This window comes from Alosa sapidissima, chromosome 2 (assembly GCF_018492685.1).
Source record: "Alosa sapidissima isolate fAloSap1 chromosome 2, fAloSap1.pri, whole genome shotgun sequence".
NCBI lineage: Eukaryota > Metazoa > Chordata > Actinopteri > Clupeiformes > Clupeidae > Alosa > Alosa sapidissima.
The window spans coordinates 17,537,791-17,560,568 of NC_055958.1; the positions used below are offsets into that span (position 1 = coordinate 17,537,791).

At 42.0% G+C, this 22,778-nt stretch overlaps 2 protein-coding genes across 3 annotated transcripts; both read left to right on the plus strand.

Annotated features, from left to right (window-relative positions):
• Window positions 1–4,542: 4,542 nt before the first annotated feature.
• LOC121703926 (fish-egg lectin-like) lies at window positions 4,543–6,180 on the plus strand. Of its 2 annotated transcripts, none has more exons than XM_042084397.1 (5): window positions 4,543–4,678; window positions 4,779–5,012; window positions 5,102–5,355; window positions 5,591–5,718; window positions 5,833–6,180. In XM_042084397.1, exons 1-5 carry the CDS (start codon window positions 4,612–4,614, stop codon window positions 5,972–5,974), a joined length of 825 nt encoding a protein of 274 aa, XP_041940331.1. In that variant the 5' UTR covers window positions 4,543–4,611; the 3' UTR covers window positions 5,975–6,180. The 2 variants fall into 2 exon arrangements, with proteins under 2 accessions (XP_041940331.1, XP_041940332.1); XM_042084398.1 differs by having other exon boundaries at window positions 4,579–4,678; window positions 4,782–5,012.
• Window positions 6,181–20,542: 14,362 nt separating this feature from the next.
• LOC121699150 (fish-egg lectin-like) lies at window positions 20,543–22,397 on the plus strand. The gene is made up of 5 exons (XM_042081737.1): window positions 20,543–20,679; window positions 20,988–21,218; window positions 21,560–21,792; window positions 21,955–22,082; window positions 22,197–22,397. Exons 1-5 carry the CDS (start codon window positions 20,613–20,615, stop codon window positions 22,336–22,338), a joined length of 801 nt encoding a protein of 266 aa, XP_041937671.1. The 5' UTR covers window positions 20,543–20,612; the 3' UTR covers window positions 22,339–22,397.
• The last annotated feature ends 381 nt before the right edge of the window (window positions 22,398–22,778 follow it).

Consider the following 22,778-nt stretch of genomic DNA (forward strand, 5'->3'; position numbering starts at 1 on the left):
GTCCAGCGGGGGGGCTACAGATCAAAACGAAAACAAGAGGTTCCATGCTATCCATGTGGGGTTACATGCCCACCAAGTTTCGTGTACCCCGGTCTTGGGGTACACGAAACTTGTCCCGGGAATCCTTGACGGAAACTTGGACACGCTTCACTGCGCGGCGGTCATAATAAGAAGAAGAAGAAGCCTAGGAAGAACAGTACTGTAATAACTAGAAAAGTATTTCCTGAAGGAAATATAGTGCATGAAAATGCAAAAATATGCTAATGTTGTTAACTATGCTAACAATGCTAACTATGTGACTTAGGTAACTTAGCTAATAATTTATAGCAGTTATGCTAAAATACTAAGAATGCTAACATGCTAACCATGTGACTTAGCTAACTTAGCTATTCATTTTTAGTAGTTATGCTAACAATGCTAACATGCTAGCTATGCTAACCATGTTACTTAGCTAACTTAGCTACTGTGTTCTAATAGTTTTGTAAAAAATGATAACTATGTTAACAATGCTAACTAGCATACTAACTATGCTAACCATGTGACTTAGCTAACTTAGCTAATGTTTTCTAATAGTTTTGTAAAAAATGATAACTATGCTAACAATGCTAACAAACATGCTAACAATGTTAACTATGCTAACCATGTGACTTAGCTAACTTAGCTTATCATTTTTAATAGTTATCCTAACTATGCTAACTAGCATGCTAACAGTGCTAAAATACTAACTATGCTAACCATGTGACTTAGCTAACCTAGATAATCATTTTTAGCAGTTATGCTAACTATGCTAACCATGCTAACTAACTACAGTGGGTAGGAGTCATAGTTTATGACAAGTAACAGTTACAATGGCTGAACAGTTAAAAAGTTCAGTAGTTTAAAGGGTTAAATTGTTTAACAGTGAAATATTGTAGTGAGGACTTTTATTTTGAAACAGTTTTTGGCAGAGGAAGCAGTTGAACAGGATGTGTAGTCTTAATAGGGACAGTTTGTATGCTTAAAGCCTGAGACTGGCAGTTGATCCAGGTGGCCTGAACACCTGCCATAGGATTCTAATTGCTTAACGGCCGTATTCTGATGTCATAAAGGCTAATGTTAAGTCTATGGGGAAATTGTAATAGTTTTTAATTAATAGTTTAAAAAGTATAAAAGTTACAAAGATGAAAAATACAAAGCCCACATGTCCTAAGTAAGACCTACGTAACATAGTTTGAATGAGGTTTCTACGTTAAACGTTTGAAGCTGCATTAAATGCGTTAGAAGAAGAATAATCAGAAGAAAAAGCCTTGGAAGAACAGTACAGTGCATTTTCATGCACTGTAAAAAGCCTTGGAATAACAGTACAGTGCATTTTCATGCACTGTAATAAGAAGAAGCCTAGGAAGAACAGTACAGTAGTAGTTTAACAGTTGTTAATAGACAGACAGTTTAATAGACAGATAGTTTAATGAATGTTGAAAGTTTAAAAGTTATATGTAGATAGTTTAAAGGTTGTTGACATAATGATAGTTTAATGCGTGTTGGTAGACAAATAGTTTAAAGGCTCTATATAGGTAGATAGTTGATGATAACTGACAGTTGGAATGGCTCTAATGTTTACTAGCAGTTATGCTAACAAAGATAATTATTTTGACCAAGTTACTTAGTTAACTTAGCTCATGTTTTCTAGCAGTTTTGGAAAAAATGCTAACAAGCTAACTATGCTAACCATGTGACTTAGCTAATAATTTTTAGCAGTTATGCTAACTATGCTAACATGCTAACTATGCTAAAAACGTTACTTAGCTAACTTAGCTCATCATTTGTAGCAGTTTTACTAAAAATGCTAACATGCTAACTATGTGACTAGCTCACTAACCATGTGAGCTTACTTAGCTAATCATTTTTAGCAGTTTTGCTAAAATGCTAACTACGCTAACAATATAATGATGCTAACTAGCTAGTGAGGACTTTTATTTTGAAACAGTTGAAGGCAGAGGATACAGTTGATGGGAGTCATAGTTGACAAACAGTTACAGTAACAGTTGAACAGTTGATAACAGTTGAACAGTTAAAAAGTTGGATAGTTTAAACTTTATTTTGAAACAGTTGTGGGCACAGGAAGCAGTTGAACAGGATCTGCAGTCTTAATACAGCCATATTGTACTTCCAGTAACTATATGCATGTGACAATAAACTTCCTTGTATCCTTGTATCCTTGTATGCTTAAAGCCTGAGACAGTGGCTCCAGGTGGCCTGAACACCTGGCATAGGATTCTAATTGCTCTATTGTGATGTCATAGTCTAATGTTAAGTCAATGGGGACATTTTAGTAGTTTTTAATTAATAGTTTAAAAAGTATAAAAGTTACAAAGTTGAAAAATACATAGCTGAAGTCACATAAGTAAGACCTACGCAACGCAGTTTGAATGAAGTTTCTAAGTTAAACGGTTGAAACTGTATTAAACGCACAAAAAGCGTCAGCGGAATAATAATAAGAAAACTTCGGATAACAGTAGAGTGCATTTTCATGCACTCTAAAAAGCCTTGGAATAACAGTAGAGTGCATTTTCATGCACTGTAATAAAATGCCTAGGAAGAACAGTACAGTGCATTTTCATGCACTGTAATAAGCTTTATTTGTAGGCTATAGCACCTTTCATACACAGAATGCAGCTCAAAGTGCTTTACATTTGAAGCATGTAACACAATAATAGTCAGTCAGTCATTATCAATCACTTTTCTTCATTGCTGGGTCCGTTTATGATCCACTCAGCAACATATCAAAAATATAGAAAATAACATGTCATAAGACTGGCAGCCTTAACCTTTTACCCCCCATAAGCACGCCATATGGTAACTGTGGCAAGGAAAAACTCCCATATTCCAGGAAGAAACCTTGAGCAGAACCTGACTTAAAGGAATTATCTGGAGTAAAATGCACTTTAGATCAATTTACGGATGATTGGGAGTACATACGTTGAGTTGACATCCAAATCATGTCATTCGGATGTGTTTTGAGAAAGTTCAATTTTTAGTCAAAACTCGTTAGCCTGGAAGTGACATGGGCATGTCATTTCGCCGTTACAAAATGCTATTTTTATACCTCTTCTACAGTTCCAAACAACATTACACTTACGTGGTAGTGAGTAGAGGGTCCCTAAAGCCAAACCGAAGTATCCCGAGGTCTTTATGTGGTCGGATAGAGCCCAGAATGAATTCCATCAAGCCAGTACCTTTCCGGAAATGTTGCCCCATGACAGTTACCAATAATATCCACACCACATTTTGCACACTTTACTCTGACACCTGGTTCCATGTGTGTCATTTAAGCATATTTTACTCCTGAGACATGAAGATTAAACTCAGCTCTGCACTGCTGGGTCTGCTGACCCAATGGCTGCTAATATGCTGTCACAAATCTAGGCCTGTAATGAAATGAAATTTCCTCAATATATAGTCTTTTATCTCATCATTCATCCCAGCACACGCTATTGTTGTCATATGTTGTGTCGTCACAACCTGTTAACACAGTAAAATGTAATGTAATCAACAAAGGCGGCACTCAGTGATGGTGTATGTGGCAGTCTGTACAAACTGTGACCACCAAATATGTGATGACTACAATTTTCAAAATGGTAATATTGTGGTAACAAAGAAAAGATCCACACCCTAGCATTGTTGATAAACCGTGATATTGAACAAGGTCAGACACATGCCAGCCAATCACATGCAACCAGTGTTAAATTCTGATCTATCTATGTTTTATTAATTAACTTCGGTCTGACTCTCACTTTGTGTGTCTGACTTCGCTCTGGCCACAGTGTGCATGTACTGTCAGCAAAATACTTTGTCAAACTTGCACCCAAACTGTTAAAACTGTTCAGATGGAGTAGACTGCTATAAGTGTGTTTTTCTGTTGGGCCAAGCACCCAATAAACTGAGGGAAGCTGGTCCCAGGGTCCAGAGTCTGCAAGGTCCCAGGTTCGATTACAACCACAGGTAATTTCTCGATCCCACACCCCATCTCTCTCCCACTAATTTCCTATCTACTGTCCACTATATCCTGTCTATGTAGGCTAGCTGATTTCTTGAATTTCCCCTTGAGGATCAATAAAGTATCTATCTATCTATCTATCTATCTAAAAGACCCAAATATATAACTATATATATTTTAAAATAACTTGAATTGATTGATTAAATTGATTGTCATCCCCACCCCCAACACACACACACACACACACCCACACACACCCACACACACACTCTCTCTCTCTCTCTCTCTCTCACTCAGTCCCGCACTCACATTATGAGTCCATGTTGAGCAGTTGGGTTCTCTTCCAATCAAGCGGTGGTATCAGTTTATTTTGCAACATGTTGGTCAAAATGCATTATACTGGTTTCCATTACAATGGAGAAACATTCTTGATTTCTTTTACAATAGTATGTTTCACATGATTCGTTACTGTTCATCAACTGAAATACAGACTGATTGCTGCATCAACCGCAAGAATTTGTTTTTTCTTAAAATGGAGAAACCTTCCTCTTTCTCCCCTCTGACCTGAGGGTGTGAGGTAGAGTATATAAGCTGATAAGCTCACCTTGTGCCCATGTCAATCAAACTCCTGAGACATGAAGATTAAACTCAGCTCTGCACTGCTGGCTCTGCTGTCCATCAGTCTGGCGGCTAGCCAGTCAAGTAGGTGTTCGGCAAAAAATGTGTAAGAACATGAAATGTATAGAGACCCTTTCTACATTACTGTTAAGGTTACTGGCTGATTCTTTTTCTGCTCCTACAGTAGTACACAACTGCAAGGAGGTCACTTTGAGGAACGTGCAGCAGATTGATGCAGGAGCAGGTCAGGTGATAGCTGTGGACCGCAGCCGACGAGTCTTCCACCTGCACGGCTCCAACTGGCTCTACATGAATAACTATATGCAGCATGCAAGTGTAGGGCCAACGGGGATTTGGGGAGTTGATCGCCAAGGCTACATCAACAAGGTTGTGGCAGGAAAATGGACAAGGACAAGTGGTAAGAAGACAGTGGTAAGAGAACTATTACCAGCGACCAAGAATACGATTCCCCCCTAACTTTCCCACAATTGTTTTTCCTGTCACTAGTAAACCAGATGCGGCAAGTGGATGCAGGAGGGGACCAATTTGTGGTTGCGACTGGAATTCTGGACCAACAAATGGTGACTGCAGTTCTTAGAGGAAGTGCCATTTGTGTGAATCGTACCTCTGCTGTGGGCTTCATGACGCCAGGAAATTCTGTGTCCACATTTTGGATCACAGCAGGGTATCTCAAGTACTACAGCTGTGGCCCTAATAGTTGCTGGGCAGTTAACAACAAAGATGAAGTCTTTGTCACTAAGGTAAGAGAAGGCTTACAGAGTTGCAAGCCAAGAAATAGAAGTAATGTAGTGGTAGTGGGAACGCTAGCACCCTACAACATCCATATTAAATACAGAATTTTGTAACTGTTAATTTCATTGACGATGCATAATATACAGTTTGACTGTGAATGCTTATACATGAATGGTGTGTGTGTGTGTGTGTGTGTGTGTGTGTGTGTGTGTGTGTGTTTGTGTACTGCATGTATGTATGAAGAGGGTGGATCCAAGAACCTGTAAGGGCAGTAATGTCCTGAGTAAGGTGGCTGGAACTTTGTCTATGGTGGAGGTGGCTACAGATGGCTCTGTATATGGGGTGAACAGCAAAGGTCAAATCCTTCGCAGGTAATATCACTCTTAGCTCTCGGTTAAATAAACAATGCTACCACTATTGTAATGGTTGAAAACCAAGCCAAGTACCAGAGCACCAGACAGCTCAAGATCTTCTCTGTGTTGTAGAAATGGCATTTCCATCCAGAGGCCTAAGGGAACCAGCTGGATCAAGATTGATGTGTGCCTACCAGCTAGACATGTCAGCTACGACTTGGGCAGACTGTGGGTGGTCACCAAGACTGGGATTGCTCTGGAGTGTCTCATATAGTCACTCGATGTGTCCACAGCAGTTCACTATAAATGCAGTCTCTATCTTTTCCAAGAGTTTCAGTGCAGTCAGCAAATGTTTGAGATGATTTCTTTGAAATGACAGAAAACAGAAATGTACGTCTTCTTTGTGTAAAATCCTTAACTTCTTGTTACTTTTTTCTTTGCACAAAATTCTCAATAAAGACTGCTCATTACATTACTGTAGGTGTGTCTCTACCTGCCACATTTTTGTTCCATCCATTCACTTAATCAGCTGATTCTAATTAGCACAACTCTTAAGCCAGGTAGATCTCCTAATTAGTAAAATCACCTACAAGCCCACAAGTGGAATCAATACATGGCATGACTTTTACATCTCTGACAATGGTTATATATAATATAATCATGCAAATGGTTACAGTATGGAGTTCCTAAGTATTAGTCAATTATTATGGAGTTCCTACGTATTAGTCAATTATTATGACCGCCGTGCAGCGAAGCGGCGGTCATATAGGTTTAGTCAGATTTGTTTTAAAATTTTTTTTCGCATGTCCAAATTTCCGTCAAGGATTCCCGGGACACTGAAAGACCGGGGTAGACGAAACTTGGTGGGCATGTAACCCCATATGGATAGCATGGAACCATCGTTTTTCGTTTTGATCTGTAGCCCCCCCGCTGGACTGCACCCCCCGAAAGGAGGGTAGGGCAGACACAGTTTTCTGTGAATATGTCGAGAACCGTAAGGTTTAGGAGGACCATTTTTTTTTGTATGTTGATCTCAAGGGGCCATGTCAACCCATTCCATAACCACTCATTTCATGTATAGCGCCACCTAGTTAAACACAAAAAAGTAAAAATGAGGTGTTGTAATCGCAGGTATCTGTGACCTAACATAGTCAAAACTGCACGAAATTGGAAGTGTAGGATCATTATGACACCCTCTGAATGCACGCCAAGTTTCGTGGAATTCCGTTCATGGGGGGCCACACAATAAATTAATTTATGTTACTATACACCAACTGGCCTGTAGGTGGCCGGAGACAGTTTTCTGTGAATATCTCGAGAACCGTAGGGCCTAGGAGGTCCACCTTTTTTTTGTATGTTGGTCTTAAGGGGACATGTCAATCCATCCCATTACCACTTATTTCATGTATGGCGCCACCTAGTTAAAAATTAAAAAGCAAAAAACTAGGTGTTTTCATCACAATATCTCTGACTGACATGGTCAAAACTGCACGAAATTGAAAGTGTAGGATCATTATGACACCCTCCGAATGCATGCCAAGTTTTGTGAACTTTCGTTCATGGGGGGCCTTACAATAAAATAATTTATGTGTACATTTAGTGACCGTACACCAACAAGGATTCCCGGGACACTGAAAGACCGGGGTACACGAAACTTGGTGGGCATGTAACCCCACATAGATAGTATGGAACCATCGTTTTTCGTTTTGATCTGTAGCCCCCCCGCTGTACTGGACCCCCCGAAAGGAGGGTAGGGCAGACACAGTTTTCTGTGAATATCTTGAGAACCGTAGGGCCTAGGATGACCAATTTTTTCCGTATGTTTGCCTCCAGGGGTCATGTTAACCCATTCCATGTGCACACATGTGCATAAACAGATACACACGCACACACATACATTCACAGTAATCATACGTATGACACATACTCACACAGTAGACATATGTACGCATGCATGCACATGCACAAACACACATACGCAGGCAAACACACAAGCACGCACACACACACACATAAACATAAACGTGTACACGCACACATGCACACAATTCAAGAATTTCTCAGAATTATGAACAGGCAAGATGGGGGTGGGGTTGTATAAAATGAATTTTACATGTGAAATCTATGAACTAATCATGTTTTGGTACTTGTTGTCTAGCAGATACCAGTGAGAATTGAGTATGGATAATGCAATTTAGGGCCTGTCCACACGGAGACGCTTTTTAGGTTAAACGCAGAGGTTTTGCTTCATCTTGGCCGAGCGTCCAAACGAATCCTGTAAACGCATTGCCCAAAACCGCACTTTTCTGAAACCTGGTCCGAGAGTGGAGAAATCTGAAACCGTAGCCCGTCCCGTTTGAGTTCGTTTAGACAGCGAAACCGCACATCCTGCTTGCGTATCGATGATGTCATCGCCACACCTCAGCTGCCCTGGACTTGTATTGCCTAGCAATACTAGTTTTCATACATGACATTACCTACGATTACACTCCGTAAGATAAATATCACAACTGGTGCTGCGCAGCGCCGATAGTTTATGACTTGGTGGACTGAACACTGTTTTTACCGGTGTTTTTTTATGCATTCTAGCTACTGTCAGTGACGCGAGACTTAACTTAAGTTATTAGGAAAGTGCGGTGTAAGTTTAGGCTACATTAATTTGTGCGTAGTGCCAGTGTCATTCATTTATTTTACATGTCTTACAACATATATACATGCATTCACAGTCGAGTGAAATCAGATAGAAGCATACATAGACGTTAAGCCGATGGTAGCACACTGAATGCGAATGCACGATTTGATGCAGGCAAAAGTATTGACTGTTACTACCGAAGGTTTTATAGCAATATTATAAATGTGGCGACAGAATAGCCTAGAACTTGGGTAAGCCTTGCGTTTAGTAGCCTAATTGCGGTGATAGCCAAAACTAATGTGAATCACGGACTATCCTAGCCTAGAAATCTAGACGCACCCTAGTGGCGGCAAATTAATTTGCTCAGCCTGTACGTCTAGTATCAAACCATAGGGATTTCTATTGGCTAACACCGTGGATGTTATTCAATCACAGCGCTCTATTTTGTTAGAGAGTCTTAAGGCGGGCTTAACAGGATAACGATAGTCCTGCGACGGTGAACAACAAGGAAGGTGGCTATGGCGAACGAAGAGCGGTTGTTTGAATCGGTGTTGGCGTCAACTTTGAAGAAGTTGGACTTGTGCTTTTCTTTGAAAGTTGAGCAACACAATGCACTTAAGTCATTCCTTTCGAAGAAGGATGTATTTGCCGTTTTGCCGACCGGATACGGATATGGTCGTAGCGCTGGCCTATTGCATGCCTAGGCAGTTTGAAAGACAATTCTCTGCCTGCCCCTTGGATTAAGCGAGGTGAATGGTTCGATGCCAGACTATACATTTCAATGATATAGGATGGCCCGCCAGGCTAGGACTATCCTACAACCAAAGAAAGTAAAGGTGATTAGTAGGCCTACCTGCCAAATAAAGGACGGGACTGCACCCTTCACAAACCGTAAAATAAAGTTTATTAGTTTTACAGTTGACTACAGTTGACAGTTCACCATCAGTCCACACAAACAATTCTGGTTTCCTTGCACTAGCCATTTCGCCGTAGCCTATTCTGTCTGTTTTTAAAGTGCAAGTTTTGCAAGTTTTGGTGAATTTCTGTAAAGACACAGTGCCACCTATAGGCCTGGGGTATGAAGTAACGTGTTGGGTCATGTTGAGATGGATCCGTTTGGACGCAAATATTCTTGATACGGTTCCAGGGAAGACGGAGGAAAAAAAGATCGGTTTGGTACGTGTGGACTAGGCCTGATGTTCTGATGGCAGGCCAGACAGTTTGGCGCCAGGTGAGGTGTGAAACACCAACTATCATAGAATGGTTCTGGGGGTAAGCCATTGAAAACCATCCCAGCCAAAGGTGTGAGGTTAATTCAATTATCATATACATAGGACAAAAGGTTATCTGGGAAGCCAGATTAATTTGCATTGAGACCAGCATATAATGACTTGAGTTGGTAACTTTTAGTTAGGGGCCGTGCACACGACGCCGGTTTTTGTGAAACCGGTGAGGTTTTGTTAACGGTTACGCCTTGCATGTACACGACGCCGGCAGTTTAGGAGACTGAAACCGATAGCTTTTGAAACCGGCTTCCGAAGTGGGAACTTTTGAAACCGCCGGCTAACTTTCGCCGTGTAGACGCCTGTAGGTGCGAAGCCGGCAACTTTATGATGACATAGCCCCAGCTCTCAACTCAGCCACGGCACTCGACCTGACATGCTGCTTGTCAAAACAAACCAAACCATTTATTTATCATATTAAAATGTTTTTCTTTCCCCTGTCATGATTTATGTGCACAATGTAGCCTATCAGCCTTTAGTGGCTAAGTTAGAAGCACACGTTAGCTTAACTTAGTTAAACATTAGCTTACTGCATGTTAGTGTTTTCTCCAGTGGTGCTCAGACCTAATGCAATGCGTAGGTAGGCTAAGCATTTGAAATTTCACATAGCAGTCACATACCTTGAAAATGAACTTTATTAGTTTAACAGTTAAATTGAAAACCGAATTGTCTGTAGTCTCCTTATTTCATGCGACTGCTTAACCAGAGCACTTATTAGACATTCTCTGGCTTAACAAACTGTTTTAACAATGTTTTCTTCTACGCGATTCACCCGAAATTATCGTGAAGCTTCTGCACAGCGGCGCCATCGACTGGTCTGGCATATGCACTACAGCACATTTAGCCGGTTACACCTCTGTGTGTACACGCAAGGTTTTTTCTTGCCGGAGTCGTTAAAGGTGTGAAAGCGGTAAGAGAAAATCCACCCGGCGGTGTCGTGTAAACGGCCTCTTAGTTCAGGCACACAGGACGAAGTAGTTGACCCAGACAGGACAAAGGAGAGAGAACTCCAGAGAATATGCCGAGGGCAGGCATAGGTTGAACCTTTGTGAACCTTGAAGAGAAAACCTTTCCTATTTTTTCTTACAACTTGAAAGGAAAGTTCAAAGTTCAAGTGAATGCAATTGGCACTGTCAATCATAGAAAGCTAGCTACCTAGGTATTATGCCCAGAAATGTAATTAAAAATATTTGGTATTGTTGATAAACCATAATATCGAACAAGGTCAGACCCTCTGACAACAAAGAGAGCAGACCAGACCAGTTAAAAGGCCCGTGTTCGGCAGTGATATAGGTAGCAGGAAGCTCCGTATAGGTGGGGCAGGGCTCTCAGGTGATGTGAAATTGAATAAACCAATCACATGAAACCAGCGTTAAATTCAGGGCAGCCGTGGCTTACTGGTTAGGGCTTCAGACTTGTAGCCGGAGGGTTGCCGGTTCAAACCCAAACCAGTAGGAACGGCTGAAGTGCCCTTGAGCAAGGCACCTAACCCCTTACTGCTCACCGAGCTGCCGCTGTAGCAGGCAGCTCACTGCGTCGGGATTAGTGTGCTTCACCTCACTGTGTGTTCACTGTGTCTATGTAGGCTAGAAAAGCCCCACATATATAACTATATATATTTTAAATAACTGATTAAATTGCTTGTCTCTCCCCAGCCCATCCCACCACACATACACACACACACACAGTCACTCACTCACTCACCAACCATCCAGTAGGCTGTAACATATTTTACAACACACACGTTATGAGTCCATGTTTAGCAGTTGGGTTCTGTATCAATCTAGCCTAGAAATCTAGATGCGCCCCTAAATTACATTTGCTGCCAGGGCTAGTCTAGCAACTCTCCGTTGGCTTGTGAGCTCCAGAAATCGAAACTCAATCAGGCCAATGAAATCGTGTATAGAGTCGTTAGGTGAGCTTAACATAATGATTGATGGCAGAGTTGCAAAGGTTTGGCTTGAATTCCCTGCTACTTGAAAACAAATAAGATGGATGTTGCTGTTGGCGAACAGTGAGACACGAGTTAAGCTTTTATTAAGTTGGCAAACGTTTGAACTAGCCAACTAGCTCCGCTGGTGGGAAATGCATGGGACTCATAGCACTGCTGCTGTCCTATTGCGTGCAGAGGGAATTTGAAAGACAACTGATTATCCCGCCCCTCGGACTGAGCACTGCGAACGGTGAGTGCCCAGACCCTACATTTTAATGTGGGTCTGGCTCGTCAGGCTAGTATCAATCAAGCGGTGGTATCAGTTTATTTTGCAACATGTTGGTCAAAATGCATTTTACTGTTTTTCTGTTGAATAGTCCCAACCCCAACCCACAAGATTTCTTGCCATTCATTGCTTAACTCATTGTGGAAGCAGTTGTCACATGTAATCTGTCCAGCAGCATTCTGCCCTTTCTATTACTTTTTTTCAAAATAGAATGTTCCAGACACATAAAACTTCAGTAGAAGATGCACCTCACCGTGTTGATTTGCTGAAAATAAAACATACTGTATATTAAAACATATGTACAGATACGGAAAGTATTCACAGCACTTCACTTTTACCCAACACTCCACAAAAAAGCAGGTGTTTAGAGTGTTTTGTAAACGTATAAAAAATAAAAGACTGAAATATTCTATTTACATAAGTATTCAAACCCTTTGTTGACACTTGCAATTGAGCTCTGGTGCATCCTACTTCTATCAATGGTCCTTGAGATGCTTCTTGATTGGAGTCCATCTGTACCTAAATTAATTCACTTGACATTATTAGGAGAGGCTCATTTCTCTTTCTCTTTATATAGTTTATATATGTCAGAGTTAAAACCAAGCCACAAGTTCAAGATAATTGTCTGTACACCTGTGAGACAGGGTTGTGTGAAGACACAGATCTGGGGAAGGATACAGGCAGGGGCGGATCATGGCTTGTGCCAGGTGCACGTGCACAGGGGCCCTGAGCCAATGGGGGCCCTCGGATTTAAAAAAAAAATTGACCATCAACCATGACTTGATGATGGCTAGATAATGCCCGGTGCTTCTCTCTGTTAATTTGCAGCACAACTGAATGGTGTTATGGAAATGCGGACCGTAAGAAAACTAAATGTTTTCTTGATCAATAAATAGGCTATTTCTTAATTCATAAAATATAGAGGCATAACATTAGGTGGAAGTGGTATAGGCTATGAGTGCTCATTCAATGTGTATGCGTGTTTGCGAAAGTGAAACTGACAAACTGAACCACTCGTGGGTAGGTGAATGAAGTGGATTCCTGTAGTGTTCATAAAAACAGCATAGCATTTGGATAGCCTAATAAATCACAACATGTTGTAGGCCTAACAGTAGCTTATATCGTAGCAAATAGCCTATGGCGATGCCGATGACAGATTTGGCTTACATTTATTTCACTCATCTTGCTGGAGTGAGCGCATAATGTGGGCTGTTGCGCAAAGAAATTAATTAGGGAGATGATCTGCATCTCCATTTACCAAACGCTATAGTTTTGCTAACATCTCTACTGTTAAAGGGACACCAGGCAAGCCTGATGCTTTTTCTCTACGAAACTCCCCCTCGCTCGGTCTGAAGATCTTTTCTTTTTCTTTGCGTCTTCCGTCAAGGGTTTTCGCTGCTTCTTCGCCGGCTCTGCCATTATACACACGTTTGCAACAATCTCTAGCGTTTCGTTAGCCTGCCTCTGTGCTGTAAACTGATTCTGCTTCGGTTGGCGGGTAGGATACACCGAACTTGCAAGTGGGATATTCTTCCTACAGGCAGTAGGGGCGGGCGAGAGAGCCTTCATTCGCCCCGTAATGAGTCATTTAACCATATACCGACTTACGAAGATGATTAATTAACACGAAAACGTTGCCTGGTGTCCCTTTAACGTGAAATATGTCTCCATGCAAGGTAGTGTCACGCAGCAGTGAAGTGAAAACCTTATCATATAGGTAGCCAATGTTCACGTCACCTGAGTCAGACAGAAAACGGGCCCTGCTTGCTCTGTTAAAGTTTATATGCCCCCTCCAAACTGCGCTAAAAGGGTGTATTTAACAGCCAGAATTTCAAAATTGTCCCGGGGGAGACACCCCCGAACCCCCCGTAATATGATCAGCACCACCTCTCACAAAATACGATCAACGTCCCTGCTACCGGTCCGTCAGAAATATGACTGTTGTCCGGTCCGTTTAATGAAAAAGGTTGGGAACCCCTGCTGTAGACTGTTTTTGTTTGGACAGCAAAGGGAGATTAAACCCAGGGCTCGAATTATCTTTTTGTCTTTAAGGGGGTCTCTCTATCTCATAAAAAGTTGGCACACCCCGCGCATAGCCTAACAAGGCGATACAATGAAATAGCCTAGGCGCAAGTGGCGCTTTTGCGCAGTACAGTATGCGCACGGTAGGCCTAGGATTTTCCTTGACACACGCATTTTTTTCATAGAAATTGATTACTTTTAATTAATTTCAACATATTATTGATTATAATAGTCAATGTCTGCATAGGTCGGCAAGGACTGGGAACATCTCACTTCACACAGTGGAGGAAGGCAAGCGTCCAGCAGAGGCGGGAGATGGTACAAGCGGAAGTTCATCACCAGGAGGAAGAGACACGGAAGGCTAAGGCTGTGGAACTGGCAACCCAAGGAACATGGACCAGATGGGACCTCCCAAACAGGAGGGTCACATGGACTGAGCTCTGGAGGCTGGAACCTTTCCGTGTTAGCTTCCTCCTGAGGTCTGTGTATGACACACTCCCATCACCAGCGAACCTAGCCAGGTGGGGCTTGAGGGAGGACCCGCTCTGCAAGTTGTGTGGGAAGAGGGGGACACTGGCCCACATTTTAGCAGGGTGCCAAATCGCTCTGGCTCAGGGGAGATATAGGTGGCGGCATGACCAAGTGCTCCGAGTGATGGCTGACATTTTCGAGCAGGCCAGGAGAAGACCACAGCCGACCAAGCCACAAGTACCATCAATGCAATTCGTCAGGGCAGGAGAAAAGCCATCCTCTGTTAAAAGAGCCAGGACCAACATCCTCCAGGGGGCACAGGGGTGGGAGATGTCAGTCGACCTGGGGAAGAAGCTCACTTTCCCACCCATCGTCCAGACCACCTTGAGGCCTGACGTTGTCATTTGGTCAGAGCAAGCTAAGAAAATCATCCTGGTGGAACTGACTGTGCCTTGGGAGGAAGGCTGTGAGGAGGCCCATGAGAGGAAGAGCCTAAAATACCAGGACCTCATCATGGACTGCAAAGACAAAGGCTGGCAAGCATGGCTGTTTCCAGTGGAGGTCGGGTGCAGAGGGTTCCCAGCACAGTCAATGTGGTCTGTGCTCACTCACAGTCATTGTAGGCTGCATTATGGGCCATCATTTATGGCTTTGTCAATCAACATAGAATAGGTGAAGCGCAAGTTCAACAGCAAACAGGACTTTTCAGCACGTATCAAACCACGTAGGCTAGCCCAATGAACGCCTATGCAAATAGACAAATAGACTTCTTCAGATTTGCGAGTGCTGTCAAATCGATACGGTTTGTTCATATAGTCTAGTGGTGTGGTGGTGAAGTGTCATGCTGCGTTCAAGAGCGTAGTGTAGGTCTACGTCCCTTAGTAGCCTATATTTTAATTTAACGTCTTTATGGTAAGAGATCGCACAGGGATGGATAATGAGCGGTTGTTGTGATTAAATTACAATGCCAGACACCTTCAGATATGAGAGACCCCCTGAGGTTTTTGACTTTGTTGCTTTCATGGGAGCCAGTCCTCACTCTATGGGAGCTCGGCTCCCTCTGGCTCCCACGTAATTCGAGCCCTGATTAAAGCCTAATAAAAACAGCTGCTGGAATTCATTTCTGTGTGGGCCTGAGTTATAATATGATAATAATGTACTACATTTTATATAATATAATATGATAATAATGTACTACATTTTCATTGTGTGAAATTGTGCACCAGCCTGCACAGCGACAGCAAAGAGAGACGCGCACGTCACGTGCATGCGCGCGTCGCGGTCAGGGGGAGGGGGGGCCTTTTTTGATATTGTGCACAGGGGGCAATATCTGTTTAATCCGTCCCTGGATATAAGAACATTTCTGCAGCATTGAAAGTGTCCAAGATCACGGTAGCCTCCATCATTCTCAAATGGAAAATGGAATGGAGTTTGGAACAACCAACAGTCTTCCTACATCTGGCCTACATCTTCCTAATCTGGGACGAAGGACCTTGGTCAGACAGGAAACCAAGGACCCAATGGTCACTATGAATGAGATCCAGAGTTCCTTTGAGAAGATGAGAGAATTGTAAAACATCAGTGCAGCACTCCACCAATCAGGCCTTTATGGTAGAATGGACAGATGGAAGCCATTTCTTGCCCGGTGTCAAAAAGCACCTGAAAAACTCTCTGAGAAGACCATGAGAAGTAAAATCATCTGGTCTGATGAAACAAAGACTGAACTACTTGGCCACAATTCACAATGGCATGTGTGGAAGAAACCAGGCGCTGAGCTGCACTGATGTTTGTCCTTTTTTACAATTAAGAAACAATCACAACATATTATTCTTAGTAATCTGGGGAACTTGGCGCACCAGGTCAAACCAAAAGTAACAAGCCTCGGTGTCATCTTAGATGCAGAGTTAAGTTTTAAGCCCCATATCAGTAAAGTTACTCAGACAGCCTATTTCCACTTGAGAAACATTGCCAAAGTGCGGCCCTTTTTAACTCAACAAGATGCAGAAAAACTAATTCACGCCTTTATCACTAGCAGGTTAGACTACTGCAGTCCCGGCGGCATGGGGGGGCTTTGGGAGGTCAGGCCCGTCCTGGAAGTCATCTGTGCCCGCCCTGAACGAGCTTGGCTGCTCCAACCAACCCCAATCCCATAGATTGATTTTGAACACTTATTAAATGTACTGTAGGCCTAGCCTATACGTTTGTCAATCTAGCAAGTAGCAAATAAAACTGGTAAAATCTGTATTATTCCGTAGCTAATCAATCAGGAACATTAGGTAAGCCCATCACCTAAATGCAGAGGTGGAAAGTAACGAAATACATTTACTCACGTTACTGTATTGAGTAGTTTTTCTGTGTATTTTGTATTTTTAAGTAGTTTATAAAATCGGTATTTTAAATTTTACTTGATTACATTTTGAGTGAAGTATTGTACTTCGCTACATCAAAAATCCCATACGTTACTTGAGTAAAAAAAAATTAAGACTAACGAAAATAGAAAGGGAGAGAAAAAAATCGCGCCCTAATTAAACCACTAGCCTGATTATGATCAGCATGTAGCCTACAAAAGGACATGAATCAAGCTGGCGCCATGCAGTCTTGTGATGGAGCTGGATGACGAGATGCATTATTACATGTGCCTAACCTATGAAAGTGTATTTTCCGCTATTTCAATGGGTTGTCTCAGTTCGTTTTAGCACTGATGATTGCGGAGATATTCAAGCAAACACCATGGAATTTCGTGTTTTGACGTTTGTGCTCACCTTTCTTTGGAAAGAAGTTTATTAGCAGTTGTTTCCCCTCATTTGGATGTCTCTCTTTTTCCTGTTTTGGCCTTTGTGTTTGGTAACCTGACTTGGCTTTCTTGGAGAAAGACATTGCACCAGCAGCACAACAATTAGCGGTCCACTACTAGCGATGCTCAACTAAATAAACAAAAGATAGACTAAGTTATGAATTGTGCAGGCGGACTAAGCCTTTTAGCTCTTTAGCAAGGGAGAGTGAGAGTGACCTTAGACCGTTTTCACTATGTTTTGTACAAAATCCAGTCAGTCAAACTTTAAATTCCGTCTGACATTCATTTTGACATTTAATTTGGAAGTTAAAATATTCAGGTAAAATATATGGTGGAAATAAGTATTGAATGCTTTTTTTTTTCCAGTAATTAGCCTAAACTTCCAGTGAGTCTATTCAAAATTTTCACCACACATTATATTAACACACATATAAAAAATCCAAACATAAGAGTTATGTGTAATAAAATGGAATGACACAGGAAAAAGTATTAAACGTGCATACTGAAATTTCTTCAATACTTTGTGGAAAAGCCTTTGTTTGTAATGACACCTTCAAGACATTTCCTGTATGACAAAACTTAGTTGCACTATCAGGTGTGATTTTAGCCCATTGTTCTAAACAGATTCCAGGGGTCCCTCTTGTGAAAACTGATCGTTACTTCCAGACTATTGAATTGAATTGAATTGGCTGCATGCCTTCAAGTCTTTCTGGAGCTTTCTCAGAGTGGTCCTTGGCTCTTGGAATTGGCTATCCTTCTGACTCCCTGTCAGAAATATTGCGAGGAGATCCTGTGCATGGCCGGTTGATGATGCTGTGATGTTCCTTCCACTTGCAGATGGCTCCCATGCTGCTTACTGGAAGATTCTGAAGTTTTGAAATGCATCTGTAACCAGTTTCATTGATATGTTTTGCAACAATAAGGTTGCAAAGGTATTGGGAGAGCTTTTTGCTTTTATCCATCATTAAATGTTTCTTGTGTGACACCTAGGTAATGAAAAATCTTTTTATAGCCCATCAATATGTAGGCTACTAACCAAGCTTATTGGTTATTATTATATTAATTTGCACAGATAGAAAGGATAACTACTCTCTAACTACTAGATTCCAGCTCGTTCCTTCCCTTTCCTTGCCATAGTGCTTTTTTTTAGCGTGTTCAATACTTTTCCCCTGTGTTATTCCACTTCATTACAGATGACTCTACTTATGGAGTTGTTTGGATTTTTTATGTGTGGATTACCTTAGTTATTACTAATGCCTGGTGAAAATGTTGTGCCCCCCCTTTCCACTTTTCAAGGGTCCTCTCCTCCATTGGGGCCCTATACTTCCCACTTCCCCCCCCAGTTCGACGCCCTTTAATCTGCCGTGATCAATTTAAGTTCCAGTGCCCCCCCTGGAAAGGTGTAATGCCCGTCCGTGAATTTGTGTCTGCCGCCGGGTCTGGACTACTGCAATGCACTTTTCACTGGTCTTCCCAAAAAACATCTAAAGAAATTGGCACTCATACAGAACTCTGCGGCTAGACTTTTAACTAAGACTAAGAAGAGAGAACACATCACCCCTGTGTTGGCTGAACTGCACTGGCTCCCTATTTCCTATAGAATTGATTTTAAGGTTATGTTACTTACAAAGCTCTGAATGGCATAGCACCTTCATATATCTCTGAGCTTTTAATATCTTATCAACCACAAAGGAAACTTAGATCATCCAATTCTAATCTTTTAATCGTACCCAAAGTGCTCCACAAACAAAGTGGAGAAGCTGCGTTTATCCATTATGCCCCCAAACTATGGAACACCCTGCCTCTGTACATCAAGCAGGCGAGTTCAGTAAATATTTTTAAAAAAGATCTGAAAACATACCTGTACAGGAAAGCTTTTAGTTAACTCATCTTATCCTGTAGACTACTTTTTCAGATTATTCTACATCTGCTACTATTGGAGGGCGCAGCCAGCCAGAAGCAGATGGGCTCCCCCTATTAAGTCAGGTTCTGCTCAAGGTTTCTTCCTGGAATATGGGAGTTTTTCCTTGCCACAGTTGCCATATGGCGTGCTTGTGGGGGGTAAGAGGGAGAGGAAGAACAAAGAGAACAGGCTTCAGATTTTAAAAAAAATAATTTTTAGAACCTTTCCGACATTGCCTTTTTCATCTTGCGTACCCCCTAGTGGAAGCTCGCGTACCACCAATGGTACATGTACCACAGTTTGGGAATCCCTGCTGTAGAGTATACGCTGAGCAGCTCACCTTGTGCCCATATCAGCAAACAAACTCCTGAGACATGAAGATTACACTCAGCCATGGGCGGATTATGAACTTTCGGGCCCCTGGGCCCAGATGTATTAAGGGCCCCCCACTAATTGTCGTATATGTGGGAGGGGGGGTTTGGGGGTCCTCCCCCAGAAAATGTTTAATTTGTTTGATGTGATTTCCTGTATTCTGGTGCATTTTGTGGATGGGCCAATACTAAATTCAATCAGATTCATAGCCTACATCCTGATTTGTTGATATTGAGGCAATGATTCCATGCAAAGGCTTGGGCTTCAGGTAGCCCCGTGCAGTAATCCATCCCTGCACTCAGCGCTTCTCAGCTTATATACTCTACAGCATGACACCCTGTCAGGTGAGAGAGGAGAAAGAGGAAGGTTTCTTCATTTTAAGAAAAAGAATCTACACTTCTTGCGGTTGATGCAGCAATCAGTTTGTATTTCAGTTGATGAACAGTAACGAATTGTGATTGTGAAAGAAATCGAGAATATTTCTCCATTGTAGAAAAAGCATGTTTCCTGTGGTTCATATAACAATCAGTCTTTATTCCAGTAAAGACCAGTAAGCCCTAACAAACACGTGGAACAGGTGTACATGGAACCTGTAGCCCCTGCACTTATTTTATGTATACAGCTGTAGAAAAAATGAAGAGAACACTGCACATTGTTCTGATGCCATCCTACCGTTACTGAGTGACATTCAAAGTGAGTTGAATGTCATATTCAAATTTGCAGTGTTCTCTTAATTTTGAATATGACCATCAACTCATTCAAATGTCACTCAGCAACCGTAGGATGACATCAGAAAAATGTGCATTGGTCTCTTGATTTTTTTTCCAGAGCTGTATATATATACTTACTGTATATATGTTTTAATAAATGCTTTATTTTCAGCAAATCAACACAGTGAAGTGCATCTTCAACTGAACTTTATGTGTCAGTCTAATTATAGGGGAAGTCATACTCACTGATTGCTACATTAACTCCAAGAAACATTCCTGTTTTCATTCAATGGGGAAACAGCCTCCTGTTCTTCTTACAATAGTGTGTTCCACATGAGTCGTTACTGTGTGAGTGATTGCTGCATCACCTGCAATAAATGTATATTTTTTTTCTTAAAATGGAGAAACCTTCCTCTTTCTCCCCTCTGACCTGACAGGGTGCCATGCTGTAGAGTATATAAGCTGAGAAGCTCCACTTCTGCCCATGTCAATCAAACTCCTGAGACATGAAGATTAAACTCAGCTCTGCACTGTTGGCTCTGCTGTCCATCAGTCTGGCGGCTAGCCAGTCAGGTAAGGTGTTCTGCAAAAAATGTGTAAAATGTGTAAGAATATGAAATGTACTGTATAGAGACATTTCTACATTATTGTTATCTTATGAAGTACAATTTTAAGTGTACAAGGGTACAAGTGCAACTTGCTACTAGCATAACAATGTAACTATTAATTTAACCTATTTTATGTATTTTAGTCTTTTTTAGCTCATCTGTGGGCACCTCAGATTTGTTCCAAACAATGTCTCATTGTATCTGTGTACAATGACAATAAAGTATCTATCTATCTATGAAGTGATTACTGGCTGATTGCTTTTTTGCTCCTAGTACACAACTGCAAGGAGGTCACTTTGAGGAATGTGCAGCAGATTGATGCAGGAGCAGGTCAGGTGATAGCTGTGGACCGCAACCGACGAGTCTTCCACCTGCACGGCTCCAACTGGATCACCCAAAATAGCTATATGCAGCATGCTAGCGTAGGACCAGCAGGGATTTGGGGAGTTGATCGCCAAGGCTTCATCAACAAGGTTGTGGCAGGAAAATGGACAAGGACAGGAGGTAAGAAGACAGTGCAGAGAACTAGGGCTTCGGACTTGAAACCGGAGGGTTGCCGGTTCGAACCCCGACCAGTAGGCGCGGCTGAAGTGCCCTTGAGCAAGGCACCTATCCCCTCACTGCTCCCCGAGCGCCGCTGTTGTTGCAGGCAGCTCACTGCGCCGGGATTAGTGTGTGTTCACTGTGTGCTGAGTGTGTTTCACTAATTCACGGATTGGGATAAATGCAGAGACCAAATTTCCCTCACGGGATCAAAAGAGTATTAATACCTATACTTATACTCATTACCAGCGACCAAGAATACGATTTCCTAACTTTCCCACAATTGTTTTTCCTGTCACTAGTACGCCGGATGCGGCAAGTGGACGCAGGAGGGGACCAGTTTGTGGCTGCGGCTGGAACACCGGTTCCTGGACTTGCAAGCGCCGTCTGTGTGAACCGTCCCTCTGCTGTGGCCTTCAAATCTCCAGGAACTGTTTTGCCCAAATTTCGGATTGGGGCAAACATGTCATACTACAGCTGTGGCCCCAGTCGTTGCTGGGTAATCAACAACAAAGATGAAGTCTTTGTCACTAATGTAAGAGAAGGCTTACAGAGTTGCATGCCAAGAAATACAAGTAATCTGTATTTTTAACTGTTAACTTAATTTACAATGCATAATGTAAAGTTTGAGTCTTTGAATACTTATGCATGGATATGTATGTGTGTGTGCTGTATGTATTTGTATGTATGTATGCAGCCCGTGGATCCAAGAACCTGTAAAGGCACTAATGTCCTGTATAAGGTGGGTGGGTCTTTGTCTATGGTGGAGGTGGCTTCAGATGGCTCTGTATATGGAGTGAACAGCCAAGGTCAAATCTTACGCAGGTAATATCACTCCCAACTCTTTGATAAATCCTTAGTGTTACCAGCATTGTAATGAAGGAAAACCAAGCCAAGTAGCAGAGCAGCAGACAGCTCAAGATCTTCTCTGTGTTGTAGACATGGCATTTCCATCCAGAGGCCTAAGGGAACCAGCTGGACCAGGATTGACGTGTGCCTACCAGCTAGACATGTCAGCTATGACCTGGGCAGACTGTGGGTGGTCACCAAGACTGGGGTTGCTCTGGTGTGTCTCATGTAGATACCCAACATGCCCCCCCCCCCCATAAATAAATAAATAAAAACTAATAATAATTTACAGATCATTGCTGTATGTTTTTAATTTGTATTACTTTCTGAAGAAATGCTGTTTGACTTTTAAATGATGCATTGTCACTTTAATAACTTTGAGTCTTTACATTCTCATAATGCCCTTTAGCCAGCTCTTGTTTACAAGCCTCATTTGTTTGAGCCACATTGATAGCACTATAGCAATATTAGCAATAATATGCACACTATTAAATTGTTATAAGCAGCCTTCATTGCTTTGGAAATGGAAGCTATGTATGGACATATTGCTTCACATTTCTGTTTGCAATTAAAAGTGAATTATGAGCCTGGTAGCCATCTAGCTATCTGAATGGAATGTGTTTCAGTCGGCTCGGCATATCATGAGCTTCATGTAAATGCTTGGAAAACTTG